This window comes from Cupressus sempervirens, chromosome 9, assembly GCF_028749045.1.
Source record: "Cupressus sempervirens isolate cs-2001-9-10 chromosome 9, ASM2874904v1, whole genome shotgun sequence".
NCBI lineage: Eukaryota > Viridiplantae > Streptophyta > Pinopsida > Cupressales > Cupressaceae > Cupressus > Cupressus sempervirens.
The window spans coordinates 536,325,628-536,350,034 of NC_143126.1; the positions used below are offsets into that span (position 1 = coordinate 536,325,628).

General features: G+C 36.4%; 1 protein-coding gene and 1 long non-coding RNA gene across 5 annotated transcripts in view; both read left to right on the forward strand.

Moving 5' to 3' along the window:
• Positions 1-24,407, forward strand: part of DEG2 (DEGP protease 2) — a 254,542-nt gene that overhangs the window by 65,131 nt on the left and 165,004 nt on the right. For 2 of the 3 annotated variants that reach the window (XM_089800920.1, XM_089800921.1), the window contains exons 3-4: positions 23,275-23,328; positions 23,677-23,750. In XM_089800920.1, the coding sequence (XP_089657046.1) occupies positions 23,275-23,328; positions 23,677-23,750 (128 nt within the window). Of the gene's footprint in view, positions 1-22,723; positions 22,915-23,065; positions 23,161-23,274; positions 23,329-23,676; positions 23,751-24,407 lie in introns of those variants that run through there. The other variant, XM_089800922.1, reaches the window with a different exon arrangement.
• Positions 1,944-22,810, forward strand: LOC149539715 (uncharacterized). 2 transcript variants are annotated; one of them, XR_016356288.1, is made up of 2 exons: positions 1,944-2,080; positions 22,724-22,810. It is a non-coding gene; the product is annotated as an uncharacterized LOC149539715 (long non-coding RNA). The 2 variants fall into 2 exon arrangements; XR_016356287.1 differs by lacking the exon at positions 1,944-2,080 and adding an exon at positions 9,171-9,309.

Below are 24,407 nucleotides of genomic sequence, written 5' to 3' on the forward strand. Positions count from 1 at the left end.
TCCAACCCTATCTTATACAATAATCCATTAATAAGCTAGAATGTCTTGCTTTTCAATAAAATCTTTCTACTTTCCGCTATTGGCATATCTCTAGAAAAGGTAGCGGTTGATAAATAATGGCCAATACCTTCGTACGACTATGGGAGTACAACAATTTGAAATAAGTGGGCATCTGGAAAGTCTTCATTTACTCCATTTCTAGCAGGTTCTCCTAACTTTATTTTGGATCGCTGGTTTGCAATCACATGACTTTTCCCTGGCTAGAATATGATTTTGAAAGTAAACTCTTGAAGAAGAATTAACCACCTACTCTCTTCCTTGGATAATAGGTTTGTCAACCAAATACATGAGAGCTTGATGATTCACAAAGAATGTAAATGGAGTGGCTAATAAGTAGTGTCTAAACTTTTGAATTGCATAGACCACACCTAGTGCTTCTCTCTTCATGGTATTGTAATTTCGTTCCACTTTTGAAAGTAACTTACTAGCAAAGTACACCTGATGGTCTAGTTCCTCCTTTCCAATTTGTGCCAGAGTGGTAACTATTGCATAGTTAGATGCATCCACATGGACGTGAAATTTCTTGTTCTAGTCAAGATATATGAGGATTGGAGCTCCTACCAACCTCTTCTTCAATTCTTGGAATGTTTCCTCTTAGTTCTTTCCCCATGCAAATTTCTCCCCTTTTCTAGTTAATTTCTCTAGAGGTAGGGATACTTCTGCAATTTCCTTTATAAACCTCCGATAATATCCCACGAGCCCTAAAAATGATTTGACACGAGTCATGTTAACAATGACTCCGATGTTGTCAAGATCCGTTTTCAGCCCTTCTTTGTACACTATATGTCTAAGGAGCCTACCTTGGGGGACCATGAATTGTCATTTCTTTGGGTTTAATGCTAGCTTGGCCCTTCGGCTTCATTCCATGCATTCTACTATAACCTTCAGGTGATTCTCCTTTCTGCTGTAGATAGATTAGTTATCCAGAAAGGCCTTGAAATTCCCTATTGACATCCCATCAAAGATGTGAAAAATAATTTTTTGAAATGTAGCCGGCACATTACACATGTAATATCCCCATATCCAAGATCAATTTTTATAATAGTAATAATAAAGTTTTAAGATAAGATAAATAAATCAATAAATATAATTTATATTTATGATTACGTCTGATAAAGCAAAATAAACAAATATTAAATATATATATCATTTATTGTTATCCTATATCAAATGAGTATAATATTATATCAATTGATAAAACATTAAATAAATAAATAAAGAAATGATAACAATAATTAAATTTATAATAATCATAATAATAATATTAAAAATAGTTGTCAAAGACTAAATTTAATAAAGTAATATGTAACAACAATCAATTAATATTATCACATAAATTGTTATCGGATATGCTATTTCAACAAGATATCAAATTGATATAATCATATATTATATCAATTGATATATTGACAATATGAAAATAATATAATTACATAAATAACAATATGATAATAATATAATTATATCATAATATCATCTTATTTAGTTGGTAGATAATAAATATATTCATCAACATTAAAAATAAAATATTTCCAGTGATTATTCAAATAAATAATAATATCGGTAAATAAATAATAATATTAATTATACAATGATAGACAATAATGAATTTTAGTTCCATCAGTAATATTAAGGGGCAATTATTATAATAGCAATTAGGAAAACCAAATGGACGTACGTGATTTTCTTATGGAGAGGCGTAGTTAATATCCCTTGGAATGTAACCTTTCCCATTGAACACGATACGTAAGTTGAACACGATACGTAAGGGAGAAGTGGACGCAGATAATAAGACAAACAGCAATATTAAAACACAAGCCTATCAGACGTCAATTGAGGAGTTTGGGGATAATAAGAGTAATCATCCAATCGGAGATGGGGGAAGCAAATCGAACAGAGATAACCAGGAGAGAATGAGGGGCAAATCCGAGTGAACAAATGTTCAGGAATTGTATTGACAGGAATGTCCCCTTCCTCGATTGCATGGCTATTAAGGGACAATTGATTACTAGTCTCTTATGTAAGAATGATCTTCAATCCGTGTATCTATACCCTTCAAAAACTTATTATGAATTGCATTTTTATTCATTAAGCTTGTTGGATATTAAAGCTCCACTATTGAACAGCTTGATGAATTGTCAAATATATGTTTTATCCAATGGCAATCACTCTTAGTAATGGTTGAATTGCATCCGAATAAAGTCTGCTACTCTATGAATTTACAGTCTGATTTCCATCCTTATTATCCAGAATGCCCTTGTATGTGGCTGATTTATTCCCTTATAATACTGCAATAAAAGCTGTGAGTCTGATCTGGAATTACCCACTAAGATATAATAATTTAACTAAGAATTTGTCTCTACAAATTTGAATCCAATCTCAGATATCTGCAGATTCTTCTCTTTATGTTATTTTCACTTCAATCTGTATATGTCCCTTTCAGTCTGCTCTATACATGTATATGTTCCTTTCCGCTTGATACTCTTAGCATATACCTTGATTATCTTCAAGAAGCTACTGCTCATATACTGGATGGAATATTATATGAAAAGAAATCGATTTCCCTTCAAGGTTCTTATTCTCAAGTCTTGTGCACTTGTTGCTTGGTGACACGTGAAATAGTGGTAAGTGCAGATGGCTGCCTTTGTTTGGCGATGAGTACAGATGCCTGTCGATACAATTCCTGAACATTTGTTCACTCGGATTTGCCCCTCATTCTCTCCTGGTTATCTCTGTTCGATTTTGCTTCCCCCATCTCCGATTGGACGATTACTCTTACTATCCCCCAACTCCTCAATTGACGTCTGATAGGCTTGTGTTTTAATATTGCTGCTTGTCTTATTATCTGCGTCCACTTCTCCCTTATGTATCGTGTTCAATGGGAAAGGTTACATTCCAAGGGATATAATTCAACTACACCTCTCCATAAGAAAATCACATAAGTCCATTTGGTTTTCCTAATTGCTATTATAATAATTGCCCTTTAATATTACTAATGGAACTAAAATTCATTATTGTCTATCATTGAATAATTAATATTATTATTTATTTACCGATATTATTATTTATTTGAATAATCATTGGAAATATTTTATTTTTAATGTTGATGAATATATTTATTATCTACCAACTAAATAAAATGATATTATGATATAATTATATTATTATTTATGTAATTATATTTTTTTCATATTGTCAATATATCAATTGATATAATATATGATTATATCAATTTGATATCTTGTTGAAATAGCATATATGATAATAATTTATGTGATAATATTTATTTATTGTTGTTTAATATTACTTTATTAAATTTAGTCTTTGACAACTATTTTTAATATGATTATTATATATTTACTTAATGTTATTATTTCTTTATTTAATGTTTTATCAATTGATATAATATTATATCCATTTGATATAGGATAACAATAAATGATATATATATAATATTTGTTTATTTTGCTTTATCAAACGCAATCATAATTATAAATTATATTTATTGATTTATTTATCTTATCTTAAACTTTATTAGTATTATAAAAATTGATCTTGGAAATGGGGACATTACAACACAACCCAAATGTCATCTTGTTGTAAGTATTTACTCCATCCTCCACTACGAAGGTGGTTTTTTAGTTTGCCCTCTTCGACAATGCTGATTTGGTTGTATCCCAAAAACCTGTCCATGAAGGAGTACATCTCCTGTCCAGCCACTTCTTCTAACATACTATCTATAAAGGGGATTGGAAAGGTTTTCTTTTATGGTTTCTGCATTTAGGATATTGAAGTCTACGTAGATCTTTATTTGATTTACATCTTTTTTCACAGATATAACTATTGGTGACACCCACTTGCTAGTCTGTACTTTGAATATTATGCCTGCATCCAACATCTTAGTGATCTCCTCTGAACTTTAGCCGCGTAATTCTTATTCATTCAATAAGGCTTCCGATGGATGCACACTACATGTGGCACTCCTTTTAAGTCCTTGTTCGTTGGAAACACGTCCTTATACTTAAGTAACGTTCAATACAGTGTCCTAGTCCTCTTCTATAAAAATTTCTTTGGGTTGGTCCCCTTCGCCTAAATTCAATCTCTCTAGCTTAGCCTCCTTATACTCTATTCTTTTATCCTTATGGAATTTATGTACTGGTGTATCATCAATTGAGGCCGTACCTTCTATGTGCTCCTTGTAACATCCTGGACACTCTTCCTTAGGTTCTATCTCTTGAATTTGTAACATATTACACTCTGGTTGAAACACTTCATAATTCCCCATTTGCCAGTAAAACAGGCCAATGAGGGAACTTGTTTCATCTTTAGAACATTCTTCCAACTGTGGGACGCATTCTTCATCTGGCTCAATTCCATCGCCATCTTCTCCCTCGACTTCTGAATCAAAAGCAAGGTCTTGACTTACAAATTGACTCCTCAAGTCAATTGTGTATTTCAGACCATCTACTTTGAGGGAAAGGGTATTTTTCTTCCATTTGTGATTTGCCTTTTCTGAGATTATCCATCATTTCCCAAATAATGTGTTGTACCCCTTATTCTCTAGGCAATCACCGCAAAATCTAGGAAGAACTGTTGAATCCCAATCACTACTTTTTGTCCCATAAGGTTCTAATGGGCTTGATCCCATGTTGATTTACTCCTATTCACTTGAAGGTGGGTGGCCAAAGGGTTGGTTTGTGAGAGCCTTCCAAGTTTCTTCTGGGAAGACATTAACACTCGAGCCTCCATCCACAATAGTATTGGTCAATTTGCACCCCATAATCTCCATCTCTACTACCATTGGTGTCATTCCCATCCCTATGGTAACTACAAAATTATTGACTTTACCTATTTTTACTTCTTACTTCAATGGTTCCTCCTTAGTACTGTTTCCATGCTATTACCACCCTTAAACGTGGCAGGGCCTCCAACAGATCCCCAATCTTTACTGGTACAGTGGTCTCCAAGACTTGTTTCATGATGTTAGTTTCCAGGATGGACTTAGTGGAGGAAGTGTTAGTAGTAATTACCTTTCCTTCCTTATCCATTAAATCTTGGATTTCCCTCTTGGTTTCGTCCAACCTCTCCTTTTTTGTACTTACATCCAAATATGTGAGTTTTCTAGCCTCCATTCGGGTGATAGCTAATACTTCCTCCTTTGGTTCTGCCACCTCTACTATGTTGACACTTTTCTGTTTGGGGCAGTTGGCATCCTTGTGATTACTTGGTCCACTAATTTGTAGAGCATTCCCTCACTCTATTCTCCACTTTGATAGTCACAAGCAAAGTGTTCCCATTGGTTATATCTCCTACATTGTATCATGGACCGTCTCCTAGAGTCATACTGAATTTGACTCCTTGGTGTATTGCTATTACTATTCTTATTGTTACCCCTCCTATTGTTTTGGTACCCTCCAGGTGATGCTTCCATGTTTGTGTTGTGTGGGGAGTAGAGGGTGGTGTGGGTGGTTCTTCTTGAGTAAAAAAAACTTGGGTATTGCGTGCTTTCAAGTTGTAGGGACGATCCTTGATAGAGTGCCCCATTATCTGACATATGTCACAGAATGCCTTCTTGGGCAAGTGCTCTTTGTGTGTCCTTCCTTTTCACAGTCTGTACACCATAGTGCTTTTCCTTCCCTTTTCTCCTCTTTGCTTCCTGTTGTTTCCTTAATCATCCTCATACTGTCTTTTCACAATGCTTGGATGGTTTTGATTCATCCCCACTTTCTTCGGAACTCTTGCTCCTGCTTCAGTGCCTCCTTCCTTTAGAAGTTTTGCTTTCACTTTCTATATCCATTGTGTGAGTGCATGCCTCAACAAATGATGATGGTGGGACAATTTTCATTTTCCTTCATAGGGGCGAGGTTAACTCTTCAATAAACCACCTTTGCTTTAGCCCATTTGTGGGTTTGTTAGCCAGTTTCCCTATCAACTCCTTTAGTCTCCTACTTTATGCTCTTACAGATTCATTCTTCCCTTGTCTTGTGTTGTATATCTCTGTTACGATTTCATCATCATTCCGTAAGAGTTTTCATTCCTCCTCGAAGGCTACACGTAGATCCTTCCATGTGGTCTTCTGCCTAGCCTCCAAGTCTGGGTACCAATGAACAACCATATCCCGTAGAGTGGCAAGAAATGCCTTTAAACATTCATCCATGTCATTTTCTCCATTCGCTTGTCATATAGTTATGCAAGTCTTACAATGTTTTGCAGGGTCTTCCATTTGTCTCTTGCGAACCTATGAAGTATTTGCTTTTCTCTGGCCATCCTTTCCTGCTCCTCCTTTGGCTATTCCCTCCTACTGGGAGGGTTTCTTGGGTGCTTGGTCTGGAGACTTCTTCTTCTCTCCCTAGTTCCTCCTCTCCATGACTAGAGTTTTGTTCCTGAGTATCATGGTTTTCCCTATGTGTCGAGGTCTTGGATCCGTCCACCCCTCCTTCCTTGCCCTTCTGAGATTACCAAATTGACAATGCCCGTTAGTGCATTTTCAATTAAATTCTCTTCAAGTTGAATTGGATCCTGGGATTGATTAACAAGTTCTCTTTGTACTTTGGCTCTTTCTTCCTCCACGTGTGCCAAGTTTCTTGCCAGCAACCAAGGAATTTGTCGAAGAAGGTCGTACACCATTGGTGGTTTTGAAGTTTCGTCCCATATCATGCTTTCTAGAACCACTCTCTCTCAGGCTTCCCTTTGCACGTACTAGTCGGCAAAGACTTCCCAGGCTACCACTAGATCGCGTGTCACCCCATCTTCCCTTGTGATTTCCTCCTCTTCTTCGTCACTGTTGGTTACTTGTATTTGTGGAAGGAATGGTCTACCCATTACTCCTTTTTGTCTAATATATGACCTCCAAGATTGAACTTAGGCAATGACGCCAAAATGTAGAATGGATACCAACCAAAACAATAAAGCATGTATTCAAATATACTAGAATCAACAAAGCATTTAATATCAATACTAAACATACCAAAGTTGACAAGGGAAACCAATATATTTTATTGATTACCAAAACAAAATGTACATCATTCAAGTCTCAACCTTCTTAAATAGAGGTCGGTTGGTTAGGAAGACTAACCGACACATTCCCTCACTACAAAACTACCCAACCGCTAACTATCTTTAATTACATCGTTGTATTATTATGCCCTACAGGGAGACCAAACTATGACCAATTGCCTGAAATAGTATTAAATTTTTATGTTATATTAAATAATATTTGTTAAATATTTGATTAAAACATTTAATGTTATTTAAAATAATAACTCTAAACATCTTAAGTCACTAATATATCTTCATTTTAAGCAATAATTTGCTATACAAATCCTAAAACTAGAGTATTGCATGCTAAAGCTGAGGGGAGACCAAACTATCACCAATTGCCTGAAATAGCAATTACTATAAATACTAATTGCTAGAATGATACATGACAAGTGTTACTGTATTTTCATGATCAGCCGCAAAATGTCAACAAGGTTTCCAAAAGATACAACTTTTAGTTCTAGTAGAGGCACTTAACTTTATCGAAGGAGATAAAATGAGTTACAATATCTCTTAGAGTACTAATGATAAAATATAGATACTTGTCAACTTAGATAATCTTTATTGCAATTATGATAAAGGGGAAGATTTTGAACATTTGTTTGTGAAATTAGAGTGCAAAAGGCAAGATGGGGCTTACATGAGAAGAATGGAAGAATTAAGGAAAATAATAAATGTTCAAATTTTAAAATAAAAAAAAACTATTAAACCACCATGTTTTATCATCATGCAATTTGTTGCTTTCCCTATTGAACGACTTAACTTTTCCTTCACTTTACAATTTTTTAAAATATAATTTCAATTCCTTTGCACATTGCACAATCCTGGTCTTCTTCGTATATGATCCCCATCTTGGTAAGTCATAGAATCAATAAATTTCTTGCTAGTTATATGATTCTCAAACCCATAATATGGTCTGAATTCCTCATCGTAATTAGTCAACCCCATTGTATAGTAGCCAACATTGTAGGATATACTACCATACCATTATCGTTTCTACGATTCTTTTTACAAGCCATATGACCATACTTTTTTTTGCACATCTTGACTATCAATTATCTTTCAACTCATACGATACCCATGTTGATCTCCATTGTATGTTGAATCCTTGTATTGTTTGGTTCAAATTCTTGGTTTTGTCATTGTCGTATATCATACGATCCTTGCATGTCTATTTTCCATGTGACTCACCTTCATCCATCACCATACTACCCTCTTCACAAGCCTACAATATGGCTTTTGGTATGATTAGTAACTTATTATCTTGTATAGTTCTTGGTAGCATTTGCTAACTGTTGTTCTACATAGTCTATGCCTTCATTATCTGCCATAAAACCTATTGGAATGTGGTTTTGCCTCAAAATCATGGAGTTGCTCTCAAAGGTTGATGGAAGGTGCTATAATTGATTTATACTTCAACTATGGCTTTGGAAAAAATTGGGAGTTTTTCATATAGGTTGTTGAATTCTTAAAGTGCATGTTTCGAAAATCACTATTTGAGCTAAACAATTGATTAGGTGTAGTGTCCTTAGTTTTTAGGATAGTTACGGGACTCGGATTTGCCTCTAACTTGGAAAATCAAAATCCGACTCGGACTTGAACTTAGACTCAGCCAGGACTCAAAAAATTGAAAAACCCATGAAACTCAAAGATTTTTAAGGATTTAAAGATTTTTTCGTGCATCATTTAGTCAATTAACATCAAATACACAATAATTGAGATAAATAGAGGCTACTTAACACTCGTACATAATTTTGCATAGATCACATAAGTATAACGACAGATTTCTGAAGGAGAAAAACTGAATAACATAATATAAAGTTAAACATAGTGTCACTGTCAAATGTCTACAATATATGAAATTCATGGAATTAAAAGTTGTAAACATATATCAAAATATCAGCTAGAGTGTAGAAGACTAAGGTTCACATTAGCCTATGCCCTCCTATGAATATGCCCTAAGATAAGTCATGGAAGGCTCAGATATCGAGAAATATGTTTGTTACAGCTTATGTGCACATTGTAGACAATAGGGCTCTCAAGTATGTCTATCAATTTGCTTGGTGAAACACAAACCTTTAATGGTAAAAGTCTTTTAATAACAATTATAGTTGGCTTACAATTTTTTTCTTTGCTGTATTTTTTGGGCAGATTGTGTTATAATTTTTGCCAAGAAAATGATCAAGGAGATAGCTAGCAACACATATACATGTAAGTCTGAAAGTTTATAACTTTATGTACAACACTAAGGAGTTCTAACATTCATGAACACATAAGTTTAAAGAAAAAAGAAAAACTCATATACATCATTATAGAATTCTAACACAAATATATGTAAATCTGAAAATATTTGTACAACATTACTGAACTCTACAATGCTGAAAGCGACTTCTTCATAATGAAACCCAGATAGAAACCAAAATTGGTAGTGAGCTCCAAAACATCATTTTCAGAATTAATATACACTGAAAAAAAAACCTTCCAAAAATCTCTATTTTAAAAAAATAAAAATAAAAAAAAATTGAAAAAAAAAAATTCGGGAGAGTCTTGGGCTTAGGACTCAGCAAGTCCACGTGAACTTTGCTAAGACTCAGCCAAGTTCGAGTCTAGAGGCCATTTGCCTCGGAAAGGCTGCCTCTACCGGGGACTCGCAAAGTCCCGAAACATTGGTTTTTAGTATGCCTATTATTATGTTTCAAGATTACGGTTTGTTAGACCATGAATTTATTGTTTGTTGGCATTTTTTCATTTTCAGTTTTATTCCTCTTGGCAACTGTTAGGATCTTCAAATTAATTTTGCATCATCAAGGGAAGAATATGATTTAGTTATGTCAACTTTGATCCTAGGTTGACCATGGTATAAATTTGGAATAACTTCATCCGTGAATAAAAATATAATCTTCATTTGGTATGCAATATTAATTTTGAACATTATTTTAACTATTTGTTTTTATTGGATTTGAGAGTGAATAGCTTCCATATCACATTTGGTATTCAAAAGTCCCAAACCCTAACCTCTCTTAGTGCGAGATCTTTTCATGTTGATGCAATTTTGGTTTCCCCTATGGTTCTAGTTTCGTGCCCCTTGATTTGCCACACACTGTTTTTCATAGACTTTAAGATATTTAAGCATTTGATAGTGGGTTCTTGGATTGTTACATTCCTTACTCCATAACATATCAATTACTCTGAGTTCCTAGATCCATATCCCTCTTAGTGCAAGATATTCCCAGGCTTGTGGATTTCTAGACTTTTGTCCCACTTAATTTTGCCACTTCCTATTTTTCATAAACACTAAATTTTTTTAATGTGAACATTCCTTTTGCAAAATCAGCTGAATGGCATCCCCAATCTGATTTCCTCTTTGTTTCCTTATTCTTTTTCCCTGGTCACATCCCGTGTACCTGGTATTCCACTTTTCCAATCTCCAATTTCTCAGTCTTCTCCTCAGGTTATGTACCCTTTAGCCAAGCAGTTCCTCGAAAGCCTATCATTTGAATTGAAAGCCCTACCTACTTTCTTGCACTATCCAATGTTTCAGGCCAAAATGAGTGTGACAGATTTGTAAAACTATATAGATCCTGCCAAAGTGCAATTTGACTTCGTAAAGGGTACAATTCTAATTGCAAATCTGTATGAATGCGAGGAAAATGAATATGGGCAACCTAGACATAATAAAACCTTACACTACCTAGGCCTACAGGTGGTACTAAGCCACTATTTTGAGTGTGGGAAAGATGATATAGATTGTCTAGACTGTCCAATTCCAGATCCAAGGTTGACTATGATGCAGGTTCTCTATACTCATGTGTGTCATGTATTGACTTGCATGCAACCCCTAAATACCCCACCTAGGCAACATAGTGCATTGTGTCAGAGTACTATAAATATAAGATGAAGAAATGTAATAAGCTTTTTCCTAGAACCAATTTGCTGATCCAAAGTGCATTTAGTTTTTTTTCTAGGGTGTTGAGTGATGATTGTTCAGCTTTTTAAGGGATGAGGCATGCTTGTAAATCAAGGGAAGGGGTAGTTTGATAGGGTTTTGCTTGTAAGTGAAAGTTTCCACACTGTTGTAGTATAACCTAGTTGCTGTTTCTCACTTGCCATATTTGCTGGCATGATTGTAATCAGATTAGATGATATAGGCAGGCATTCTAATGCAATATGAAGTAACTTGTGATGGTGTTTTGCTATTACATGTGGGATGCTATTGTCACTTGCAGGTTTCCATATTCTTTAGAGTTTATGTTTCGTTGCTTCATTCTGTTTCGGCCTTGTAAAAACCCCTTGCCGGCTCCCAATTTGATAAATGATGCACATACTCTTATATGCAGTATTTAATTGTTCTCCAATTTATTTTGAATTTTCCTAGGTTGATAAGTGATAACAATTACAAGAAGTTTGAAATGATGTTATAAATTCAGACTATAACAGGAAAGAGATTCTTTGCTTTTGATATGAAAACCACAAATCAGAAATATATGTTTTAATAATGGCACTGAGTTGCAGGTAATTTATTAAGTCAAGACAAAGAACAATGCATACATATTTTTCTCAGTACAATTTCCAAATAAAAGTTTGAACTTGAATTCCAGTCAAATATGCCTAGCCGTGCCACCAAAATGTCTTCCCTTTACTGCCAATTCCGACTGCAAGTATTGAATACCCTTGCCGTCAACAAGTGTGCAGATTTCTGGGCACGTGTAAGGGGGGCTGCAGCTGTGGCGTGACTCCTACAACTCAGTACGGCTGCCTCTATGTAACATAGGCTCCAGCAGATGTGACGTGGCCTCCCCAGCTGTTCCAGAACAAAACGTAAGGAGTAATATACAATGCTTTTGCCGTACAGTCTCTACCTTCACTACGGCTGCCAGTATGCCGATTTCCAACACAAATTCGAACACCAAAGTAACCTTCCAGCAAGGTCACACAACCTCCACAATTCAAAAATTAAATACTTGCAGGTGTATATGAGCAATGTTAGTATGCTAATAGAAACCAAATTTAAATAAAGCTTCTACAAACTAAACAAAATTCATAAACTTCAAAATAGACTAAGATGAGCTCTCAATTGAGAATATGAGCCATTAATGGGCTCTCTCAATGAGAAGCTCTCTTGTTGAGTAGCTTTGTCTAAATAGATATGATGTATGCTCAAGCTTATGCTTCAAAAGGGGCTTCAAATGGAGTTGGAATTTGGGTGTGAGTGTATGGTTTTGATGTAAAATGGCTTCTCAAAATGGCATTATGACTTTACTTCATGGATTGTGTTATTTTGCAAAGGGGAAGGATCCAATTTATAGGCAAGAGGCTTGAGGGATTGAGGGCTAAGATGCAAGGATGGGAAAAAGCTTATGGAGGGCTCAGATTGCATGAGAGGAGAGCACATGGATTGTGCTTCTTTACAACCAATCAGGGAGTGACACATGTCACATGGTGAGAGGATGGAGGAAAGGGGAAGGATGAGTCAACAAAGGAGGCTCAAGGGATAAAATCTTCATAAAGACCCTCATAATGACTTGTAAGAGCAATAAAAGGGCTTGGAAGAGTCATTTATGGCCTAGTGGGCTTCATAAAGTTTTATGGTTGAGATATTTTGAGGGTGATGAGAGAAATTTCGACTTGGACTTGATTAGGAGGGTTTTACGCTTGCTTAGGCTTGTGCAAATGATTAGAGGATGGATTAGGATGGTTTAGGATTAGCTTAGGGATAGGCAAGTGGATGACATTTAATGAGGGTGGGTGAAGGAGGAGATATTTGTTAACTTTGGCTTGGGTTAGTAATTCTTAACCCATGTTTAGGGAATGTGACAAGGTTAGGAGGGGATTAGGATTAGGTTTAAAGACATCTTCTAGAAGAGTCTAGACTTTGGATGAGGATAAAGACTTTCTAGAATAGTCTAGAATTTCCTAAGATGAGGATGAAGACTTTCTAAAAGAGTCTAGAACTTCTTAGGATGAGGATAAATTAGATTTTTAGGAAATAAATAAAGTTTTATTTATTTCAAGGGTTTGGGTTGAGGAGATATTTATTAAAACTTTTTTAATAAACATGAGGATTAATATTTAATCTTAATTAAATATTTTGAGTTAGGATTAGGGGTAGGAAATGATGGGATTAGCCTTTAATCAAAATTAAAGAAGGATTAGAAGATTTTGGAAGAGGTTATTGGTCTTAAGGAAATTGGTCAACTTTTGGGAAAAAAATAAATAAATAATTTATTTTGAGATTTTTGGTCAATTTATCAATTAAATAATTAATAAATAAGAAAATAATGTTTAAATAAGATTTAAACATTTTTGGGAGGGATTCCTTAATTAAATATTTTTAATTAAGATAAAGGGATTTAATGGCATAAAAATAAATAAATTAATTAAATAATTAATTAATTAATAAATGATGATGTCATCAGGAATCTTTCAGAAAATAAAAATACTTTATTTTCTAAAGGTTTTTAGGTGTCTACATTTTGCCCCTCTTTGATGTGATGCCGCAAGTGGCATGGCATCAAAGATAAGAAAATAAGATGCCCAAGGCTAGACCAAAAGAGGAGAGAATAGACTGCAAGATGCCCCCTCAAGAAGGCGGCGGGGAGAGAAAGCGAGGCTCGACGACTTCTTGAAAAGTACAAGAATTCGAGATGAGCAAGAAGACTCAGATTGGCTTAAGAGAAGAGGTTGAATTAGCTCAAACTCTCACTATGGGAGAATGATAAAGGAGAATCAGATGCACAAGAGGAAGCAAGCTTAAGACTTTAGGGAAGGTGGAGGATGAAGGAGCGGAGCGCTGTAAAAAAGAATCTAGGATGGGGAGATGGATGAGGGGATTAAAAAACCTGATGCAACAGGATTTCAAAGAGTCAGATTGGCGGAAGATGGGTTTCGGAGATCCCTAGGACTAAGATTGTGGATCTTGAAAGATGAGGCTTGGTGGATTGATTTGGATTGGTGGATCCCTAAGACTAGGATTGTGGATCCCTAAAGTTAAAGGTGAGGAGTGATTCAAAGAGATATTGATGCATAAGCTAGGGCAGGAGAGATGGATGCTGGATATGGATGGGGGATAATGGAGATGAAGGAAAACCATTGAAGCTTTTTGAGCGGGGGGATACTTCAAAGAGAAGTACCACCATGTAGTTGAGCACTAGATTTGCTATAGGACTGTTGGTTAATTGCCAAGGTTACCAAGAACATCAAGGCCGTGTCACCAACCATCCAGAGGACTGAAAGACTGACTCAAAACAAACACGCAAGGATTGCCCCAGTATCACACATGAATCCCAGAGGAAGCAATGTGGAAACGACACTGGGTAACCCACAAACAAACAAGAAAACAAGCAAAAGACATGATCAAGACTTTACGCTCTGATTGCCCCATTCACAGTATACCATGATATGGAAGATCGTGGCAACCTTGAGGAGGGAACAAGGAGATTGCTTGGAAAAGATATTTCAAGACCCAATAGGGAAGAGTCCAAATCAAAAGAAAGTGAAAATCCAAAAGAGAACCGTTTGCCAACGAGATGGGTAGGACGAGGTACTAACGGACCAAGATCAGACATGAGGAAAGCTATATCCTGCAAGGACCTATCGGAGAGCACCTAAGCTGGTGGATTTGGATGAGTGATGCGTCTGGCAAGCTGAACTAAGAAAGATAACACTTTGGTGATAGGAAATCTAGCTAAAGGATGCATTGGAATAGCTAACCAAGATGTGCGATGGGTGCAAGATGCTGATCAAGGACGAACTGACACGAATGCTGGATAGATGCAATGGTACTAAGCTAAAGAGGATGTACAAGCTGATAGACCAAGATATTTACAAGTGAGCTAATCAAGATATGGTACAAGCTAACGGACCAAGATAGTTACAAGCAGGCAAAAGCTCAGGATGATAGGATAGTAGGATGGTTCGATGTTGTGCAAGATGCGAAAGCTAAGGGTGGGGTGATAGCGAAAGATATGGATTTGGCAGGATGCATCCAATGATGATGAGAGATTTTGTGACCAAGGAGAGCTAGAGGTGCAGGATGAGATGGCTGGATAGGATGGTAGATAGCTAGGATTATGATGGATATAAAGAGATGACATTGGGTTTGCATGAGGATAGCCTAGAGCTAGATACCAATGACAAGGGAGGATGGAAAAGACAAGATCTCCAAGGAATATAGTGCCCCCAATCAGAAGATAACATGCGGAAGGAGGTCTTATGATGGATGTGATAGGATTGAAGCTAGGATGGAAAAAGTTGAAGGGGCTAGGGAGATGGATGATAGCTGGGATGGTTGGCTGAAGCTGCAGGAGATAAGTGGATGGTGTGAGATGGAAGATGGAGGGTGGAGGATAGGTCAAGAGATGACCAAAAGCATGAGGATGATAGGCCAAGCTGGGGATGGCTAGATTACGCATGGCGCTTGTTTGCCAAGTTTTTATCATGGTACTTGTCCAAGGCGCTTGAATTGCCAAGTTTTCACCAGTGGACGCTTTATTTTTCTTTATATTTTTTTTTTTGACTTTTTGACTTTGGACTTAGTTGGAATGATTTTGGGTTTCTTCAGCTATTTTTGGCTTTTTTGGGATTTTTCACTGGCTGTTGGAATGTTCAATTTTGTTGCTAGTTGTTGGTACACCGGATGTGTGATTTATGCAATAGATTGGATTAGATGGGATTGATGGTAGGAGATGGAGGGATGAAAAGGTTGGAAAGAAGCATGATATGGGGATGCTTGCAAGAGCAACATTGGCACATGTTGGGACGGGTGTGAAAAGAGCATATGGGGGAATAGATGGTAGATGCGGGTGTGATGGAGGATTTGTGGAAGCGTGCTTGGGGATATAGGCACCCAAGATGGAGTTAGGAGATGGGGGACATGAGTCACTAGATGGGGGATTAGCAATGGTGGGTGCCATTATGCATTGGGTTTCAAGTTTTTTCTTGGGGATCCACATGGTTTTGGATTTTCTTTTCATAGGCTTTTGCATTGTTTTGCATTCTTTGATTGGATTTTGCCTTTTTGGAGTATGTCTTTTAGAATAGACATATGATTGCCTAGGATGTGGATTTTTAGCTTTATGCATTTTGAAGTTGGCATTCACATTGCTGTGGTAAGCTTTGGGAAGATGGTTAGGAGAAGCTTTGTGAGATGGAGAGGATATGAAAGAGCATGTAGGGGGATGATGATGGATGATGTGCCCTGATATGTGCCTTTGTTGATCTTGCATAGAAATGGATGGAATAGGATTTTTATGATGGCTGATAGGAGGATGGAGGATGGTAGATTTTGGGACATAGGGACCCAAAATGGATTTAGCGGATGAAGGGGGGATATGGTAGGTTGTTTTGGGTTGCAAAGATGGTGGAGGGGGGATGACATAAGATTTCTTGAAGGAGTGATGGGAGGCTGGCATGGTGGGCTTGGAGATAGGCTTGGTTTGGGGGTGTGGTGTACCAACACCTTTAGATGGTGAGCCTTTGGATACATATCCAAGACCATGAAATCCTAGATTTTTTTGTGCAATAATAGGCTCTCTGATTCCTTGCTCTTGTGGTCCTAAACCTTGACCTTGATAATGCCATCGATTGAGCATTTGAACAAGTTGAGGAAACTTTTTGCTTGCAGAAAATGGTAGAAGTGATTTATTAGGTGTATTGCAATGGGGAGATACTGTTCTTAATTCTTCTGCTGAGAGAGGGCCACCGTGGATGAATGTAAGTGAACCAAGAGGGTAGATTATAGATGGTGGAATAGCTTGGATAGGTGGTAAGATGGAAGCATGGAGCGGGGGAGATGGAAGGATAGGATCTTGATGTAGTTGGTGGGATGACAAGATATCTTGTAGTGGAGGAGATATGGCTCGAGGTTTTGGAGATGGAGGAGATGGTGACTGCACTATGGATGGAAGACATGGTACGATGATATCTTCATTTATGCTTTGGGGGATGTCAACATGCTTTTGAGCAGGATCTTGATAGGATTGGTTTGGAGTGGATGGTGCGATAGGAGGTGAAGGGATGGATTCTTCAAAGGCAACGGATGGATAGATGGGAGATTCAGTAGTGGAGATGGGTGAGTAGAAGATGGATGCATAAGGGTCATTACAAGAGATTTGGGAAATGCTTGGAGGCGATGTGGATAGGATTTGGAGGGATTTGATAGGTGGTGGGATTTTGATGCTTGTGGGAAGTGGAAGGATTTTAAGCAATTTGATGGATGGTATGGGGATGATAGCTATGAGAGATGGAGGTGATATTATAGATGGGGAAGCTTCATCACTGACTACTTCACATGGTTGGATTAGATGACATGGCTTATCGACTGTTGGAGGCAACTTTTCTTGTATTTCCTCTAGGAGATTCCTTGGAGACTCGTGTGTCGAAGGTGGAGGTGGATTGACAAGAATAGCTAGTGTGATGGGGGTGGAAGATTGGAAGCTTGGTTGATGGGGTGATGGAGGGGAAGCTGGAATATCAGATGGCATGACTAGATAGTTTGGAATAACTCTTGGATTTTGGGGGATGCTTAGGGGAATGTTTCTAAGGCTTTCAATATACCCGTCATAGTCAACAAGATTTTCATCATCATTGGAATAGGAGGTGGTGGGAGCAAGGACAATGCGACCAAACACATCATGATATGATTGGTACTTCATGCTTTGATGATGAGTTTGATGGGGATGGGGTCTTGCGTATGGATGAACACGGAAGCTCATGGTTGGATTTGGGTTAAGCACAGATTTTGGATTGGCTGATGAAAGATTTCCTAGGGAGAGTCAAAGTTGCATGACAGACCTAAGGAGGATTGGCTGAAGATTTTTGGCTTTCTTGTGGATGGAAGACTTCAAGGGCATGCTGTCAAAAAGTGAGAGTTTTGCTTTCCTATGCGCTGGATTGGTGGAGATTGTGTCAACCTAAGAATAGACTAATGATCCTATGGGCATGACACGAGATTGATCACTTGTGGATCCCAACCTTTAGCTCAAGGTGATGAGGGATAACAGGTGACAAAGCTAGATTACCCTAGACAAAGCTCTGTCAAAAGGATAACTGTGGTGAGGCTGGTGGATTGGTCGGATTGATTGGATAACAAATTCTAACAGAATGACAACAACTCTCTAAAGGCTTGGGTGTGATTTTGGATTGGGTTTCTAGCTGGCTAGGGGGGGATGATTTGGAGAGACTTTGGATTTGGGATTGTTCTAAAGCAAGGAACTAGATAGATTTGGTTGCAGTGGGGGAGCTTGGATGATTTTCTGATGAGGCAGTGACTACGCTAAGTATGCCTTGAGCTGGGAGATTTTTGCTTTTTTGGGATTTTGATCAAAGTTGGCAAACATTCATTCAAAAGCTATGAACAAATAAGCAGACAAAAGTTTTGAGCAAGCACGTCAAACACACCAACATCCTAAGAAGCTTTCTACAAGGATGAAATTTGGTTTAGCTAGGGAGTCCTCGATATACGCAAGGTACGTGAGGCCCAAATCCGTAGATGAAACCAAAAAGATGTCATACAGCCGAGAGGAGCGGTAACCCACTTCTCCTCTTTCACTTCTCAAGGGTATAAAGTTCCTTGAGGCTTAGCCTGAGTGACAAAATTTTGATCCCAAGAGAGGTGTCTTTGGATTCACCTCCTGATCTTTATACTTCGCCGGAATGCTGGAGTTGAGGTCGTCCCAAGGGGTGATGAAATCCCCAAGCAGGCCTCCTAAAAAGCTAAGACAAGATTTTGGATCCTAATCTTATGCACCCAAGATGGCCTCGAAAGACGACAAGGGGAGAGAAGACTTGGATGATCTTGGGCTAAAAAACACGCTTGTTCTTTTACCAACTGACGCTTAAGTTTTCTGTTCTAGACTTTGCAAGCACTCATGTTTAAGATACAATGTTTATTCCAATTTTGAAGCGTCGACAAAAACAAAATTGATCGAAGAATGCGAACAAGAAGAAGAGTTAGGGTCAACAAGAAGGTAAACCCGTGCGCCCGGAGGCCCTCCACGTCAAGTATCGATTGATTTTTCTTTAAAGCATTCAAGATTGAGTGTGAGTTTATTTTAAGCCCAAAACAAAGGTGTGTGAGATTCGATTTCAAGCACGCGCCCGGAGGCCCTCCACGTCAAGATTTGTCCAATTTTTATGCCCAAATGAAGTGTGAGCGAGATTAATGCGCATTCAAGGAATTTTCTAACTTAGAAAAACCACTAAAAACCCAAGTGAGTGGAGTTTGATTTGCGTGGAGCACTTAACACCCTCTTAGGTGGACCCATCCCCATAGATGGCACTGAGATTGCAACCAATGGTTAAATTGATGGGTGATTAAAGAGGATGAGTCCAACGACAAACTCACTCAAAGCATTTTTATTTGTTTTTATAACTTAAAAGATTACAAAAATGTAGATTCTTTTTATGCTCCAAAAGATGATTATTTGATCTATGGCATTCAAGATTGGATTTGTTGTTTTAATAATGCATTTATAAAAAAAAAAAAAAAACTTTGATTTTAATCCATGGCACTCAAGAGTGATTTTAGCAACATGCATTCAAAGACAAGTGTTTAAACATTCAAGTTTTTTCCTTTGAGCATTCAAGATTGAGATTTTGTGTGTTGTTTTAAGAAAACTTTGAAGTGCTTTGTTTTAACCTTAGATCATTCAAGATTGTTTTTGGACTCAAAAGTGAAAATGACTCTTTGGACTTTGCTTTTCATTCAAGATTTTGTGTTCTAGTTTGCATGTTTTAAGCCCAAAAATGATATTCCTAGATTGTTTTGATGCATGAAAAACCTAAGAAACATTCAAGATTTTGCAACAAGACATTTGTTTGGAACAAATAACAAAGCTTTTTAGGACAATTTTGGCAACCATTTAGGACTCTTAGTTTTCATGAGATTTTTAAAAGAACTTTAACATATTTGCAAATGAGGTTCATTTTATCCTTGATTGATGCTTTGAGTTTGATTTAGATTTTAGTGTGCACTTAGTGTTGATTTTGAACCTTTTGAAATGGAAACTTGAAGTTCTTTTTAAATTCCCAAAAATGAAGTGTTCCTAACTTTGCATGAATGCATCTAAAATGTTGATGTTGCAAGGATGCAAATGATTAGATTGGTTTAGTTTCACTTGTTAAAAGATTTTTTTTTTTTTGCAAATTTTTAATTTTTTAATGGATTTAAGTATGATTTGGGGGTTCATTTTAAGCACTAAAAAGAAGTGTGTATGATTTTGCTTCCTTAAAAAAAAAAAATGGCCAAGATCTCCCACAAGAAGAAGAAGAAGAAGTAGATGGAATAAGAAGAATATAGACAAGAAGAGGAAGAAGAATTCCAAGTGCTTTGTCCACCTATAAGTTTGAAAAATCTGCAAATACTATGAGATAGACTATGAGTTCTTTTGTCTTCTTCATGCTCATGTGGACCTACAAAACCAATTTATACAATCCTACCGATCACAAAAACAAGCAAAATTAGTCAAAATCAGCAAATGACATACAAAACTTGACTAAAAAAGCTAATGAAGATGACCCATTCGGGGTCCCACCGGGCGTGCCAAAATGTATATGAGCAATGTTAGTATGCTAATAGAAACCAAATTTAAATAAAGCTTCTACAAACTAAACAAAATTCATAAACTTCAAGATAGACTAAGATGAGCTCTCAATTGAGAATATGAGTCATTAATGGGCTCTCTCAATGAGAAGCTCTCTTGTTGAGTAGCTTTGTCTAAATAGATAGGATGTATGCTCAAGCTTATGCTTCAAAAAGGGCTTCAAATGGAGTTGGAATTTGGGTGTGAGTGTATGGTTTTGATGTAAAATGGCTTCTCAAAATGGCATTATGACTTTACTTCATGGATTGTGTTATTTTGCAAAGGGGAAGGATCCAATTTATAGGCAAGAGGCTTGAGGGATTGAGGGCTAAGATGCAAGAATGGGAAAAAGCTTATGGAGGGCTCAGATTGCATGAGAGGAGAGCACATGGATTGTGCTTCTTTACAACCAATTAGGGAGTGACACATGTCATATGGTGAGAGGATGGAGGAAAGGGGAAGGATGAGTCAACAAAGGAGGCTCAAGGGATAAAATCTTCATAAAGACCCTCATAATGACTTGTAAGAGCAATAAAAAGGCTTGGAAGAGTCATTTATGGCCTAGTGGGCTTCATAAAGTTTTATGGTTGAGATATTTTGAGGGTGATGAAAGAAATTTCGACTTGGACTTGATTAGGAGGGTTTTAAGCTTGCTTAGACTTGTGCAAATGATTAGAGGATGGATTATGATGGTTTAGGATTAGCTTAGGGATAGGCAAGTGGATGACATTTAATGAGGGTGGGTGAAGGAGGAGATATTTGTTAACTTTGGCTTGGGTTAGTAATTCTTAACCCATGTTTAGGGAATGTGACAAGGTTAGGAGGGGATTAGGATTAGGTTTAAAGACATCTTCTAGAAGAGTCTAGACTTTGGATGAGGATAAAGACTTTCTAGAATAGTCTAGAATTTCCTAACATGAGGATGAAGACTTTCTAGAAGAGTCTAGAACTTCTTAGGATGAGGATAAATTAGATTTTTAGAAAATAAATAAAGTTTTATTTATTTCAAGGGTTTGGGTTGAGGAGATATTTATTAAAACTTTTTTAATAAACATGAGGATTAATATTTAATCTTAATTAAATATTTTGAGTTAGGATTAGGGGTAGGAAATGATGGGATTAGCCTTTAATCAAAATTAAAAAAGGATTAGAAGATTTTGGAAGAGGTTATTGGTCTTAAGGAAATTGGTCAACTTTTGGGAAAAAAATAAATAAATAATTTATTTTGAGATTTTTGGTCAATTTATTAATTAAATAATTAATAAATAAGGAAATAATGTTTAAATAAGATTTAAACATTTTTGGGAGGGATTCCTTAATTAAATATTTTTAATTAAGATAAAGGGATTCAATGGCATAAAAATAAATAAATAAATTAAATAATTAATTAATTAATAAATGATGATGTCATAAGGAATTTTTCAGAAAATAAAAATACTTTATTTTCTAAAGGTTTTTAGGTGTTTACAGCAGGAATTTCCACAATTCAGCCAACGTCTCAATTTCCAAACTCCAATATCAGCTTCTCCGTAGACACAGGCAAAACAGTAGGAGTGAAGTGCCAAATTATTATAAATCAACAATAATTTGCACAACATTCAGAATTCTCAGAATGAAGAAATCAATCCCAAGTCACAGAAAAACATAGTATAGAGATCTATCCAATGAAGCCACTATACATCAGTAGTAACTCCAAACCAACTTCAGAAACTCAGAGATCCTTATACATCAGCAAGGGCATACAAATAAGAACCCAGGAGAAAAGTCACAAAGGCACAAAATCAAATATATAATCAAGCATGTCTTTCCCAATGAATGAGCTCTTATTTATAAGCTTTTTCGTTGGCCAAAGTTTCCTTAAAACTACACTTCAGAAATTGTGGAAGCTTCCCAAAAGAACTCATCACTAGAAACTTTCCAACTTGCTTTTTAGAAATATCTCTTAAAGTCATTATTATAGTAATATAAATATTATTATAATAATGCAACTCAATGAATAATAAATAAATAAGAACTCATGTAATTCTTAACTTGATTAATTGCAGGTGACGACCAATTGCCAAGCCACCCACCACACTGCCAAGAATAGCAACTACTAAAAATAGTAAATCCATAATTGAGACCCCCCAAAACGCACTGTTAGCTCACGAGGGTCGCCATGATGAGCTAACTCTATCGACTGCATAGGCTGGCCAAAAACGGGCACATTACAGGCCTTACATCTTTTTCTGCCAAGGTAGTTTACAATGTACATGCTTTTGGGTCCCAATTATATGCATAGTTCATTATTCTGAATATTTTTTTAATCTCCCTTAAGCAAGGAAAATATTTGTCTTCTTTCATTCTTATCATCCAATTCATTTCTGAAGAGAGGTTTGTTAGTTTAGATCCAAGACATAGGTAATGAAAAGTGGATGCATGTCTAAAATATGAGAAGCTGTGGACAATGGAAATAATCTCAGAAAATGCTAGACTATGGAAGGTAAAGATATAATAATCTAAGAAAATAAAACTGACTACTTCTATTGTTTTGCCTTACATATATTATGTTTATCAACGTAATCCTAATAATGCTATATGGCCTATGATTTTGCAGGTTATTGATGGGGATGGTCTACAGGCGGCTTCTTTTCTTAATGCAGTTGTGAAGGTATTAAATTCTTACTTTTTCCATTTGGTGTCTGATTCCACACTACCTAAAACCATGTCTAGCAAGCTCTGCGTTTCAAAACAAATCTGGTATTGATATTACAATCGGTAAAGTCTATTACACAAATTTCAAATTGGAAATTGTGAAAGATTATAACTCTATTGTGGTTTCAATCTGAAATCTTCTAATGTGTCCTTATACAATTGAAATATGCTATTTTAGCCATCCATTGATAATATCTGTGGGATGTGTGATATTTAAATGCCTTTTTTGTGAAAAATAATGTGTATTTTGAAGGAATACTGTCACAAATTTTATTGCAAACTAATATCTGTTTTCTCCTTGTAGGTTTACTGCACTCATTCTGAACATGACTATTCTCTTCCTTGGCAAAAGCAAAGGCAATATACAAGCACTGGCAGGCAAGCTTGATCAGCTGGAAGTTAATATTAGTTGTGTCAACATGGGTTAATTGTGATTTGCCATGGCTGATTTTGCATGTGACTTTTTGTATTAAAGCTCTTTCAAATTGAAAGTAAAACACACCCAAGTTGATTAAAAGGGCTGCATTTCAGGTTATAGTGTTGTACATAAATAGAAGATAGTTTGTAAAAAAGCTGTGCTGTATCTGCTAAGAATTTCTTTAGCAAGTCAGCGGATCATAAAGTCTTAGCTGGTAAGAAAGTTAGTATTGCAGTAGGCTATAATTATCTCTTTGTTGATCTTGTGATTGTGAAATTATGCAGTCTTTATGGATGCTGATTGAAGGGGACTGCAGTTGTTTTTCCTATTTGGATTTCAAAACAAGTACTCAAATTGGTAGAAAGATTATGGCACTAATATATATGGGTTAAATCTCTTCCATTAAAATATAGGCTTCGTAAGTGAAAGCCAAAGCAACAGCCCTGGGTGATAACTCATAATTGGTATATGTGAGCAATGTGAAAGTAACTGATCATCTACAGTGGTAATTCAAGGCATTTTTTTGCTCATTTGATATTTCTGATATATCTATTGCAGATTATTTCTATTGTTCAATTTGTCACTGAATATGTATGCCTATCACTAAATGAACATAT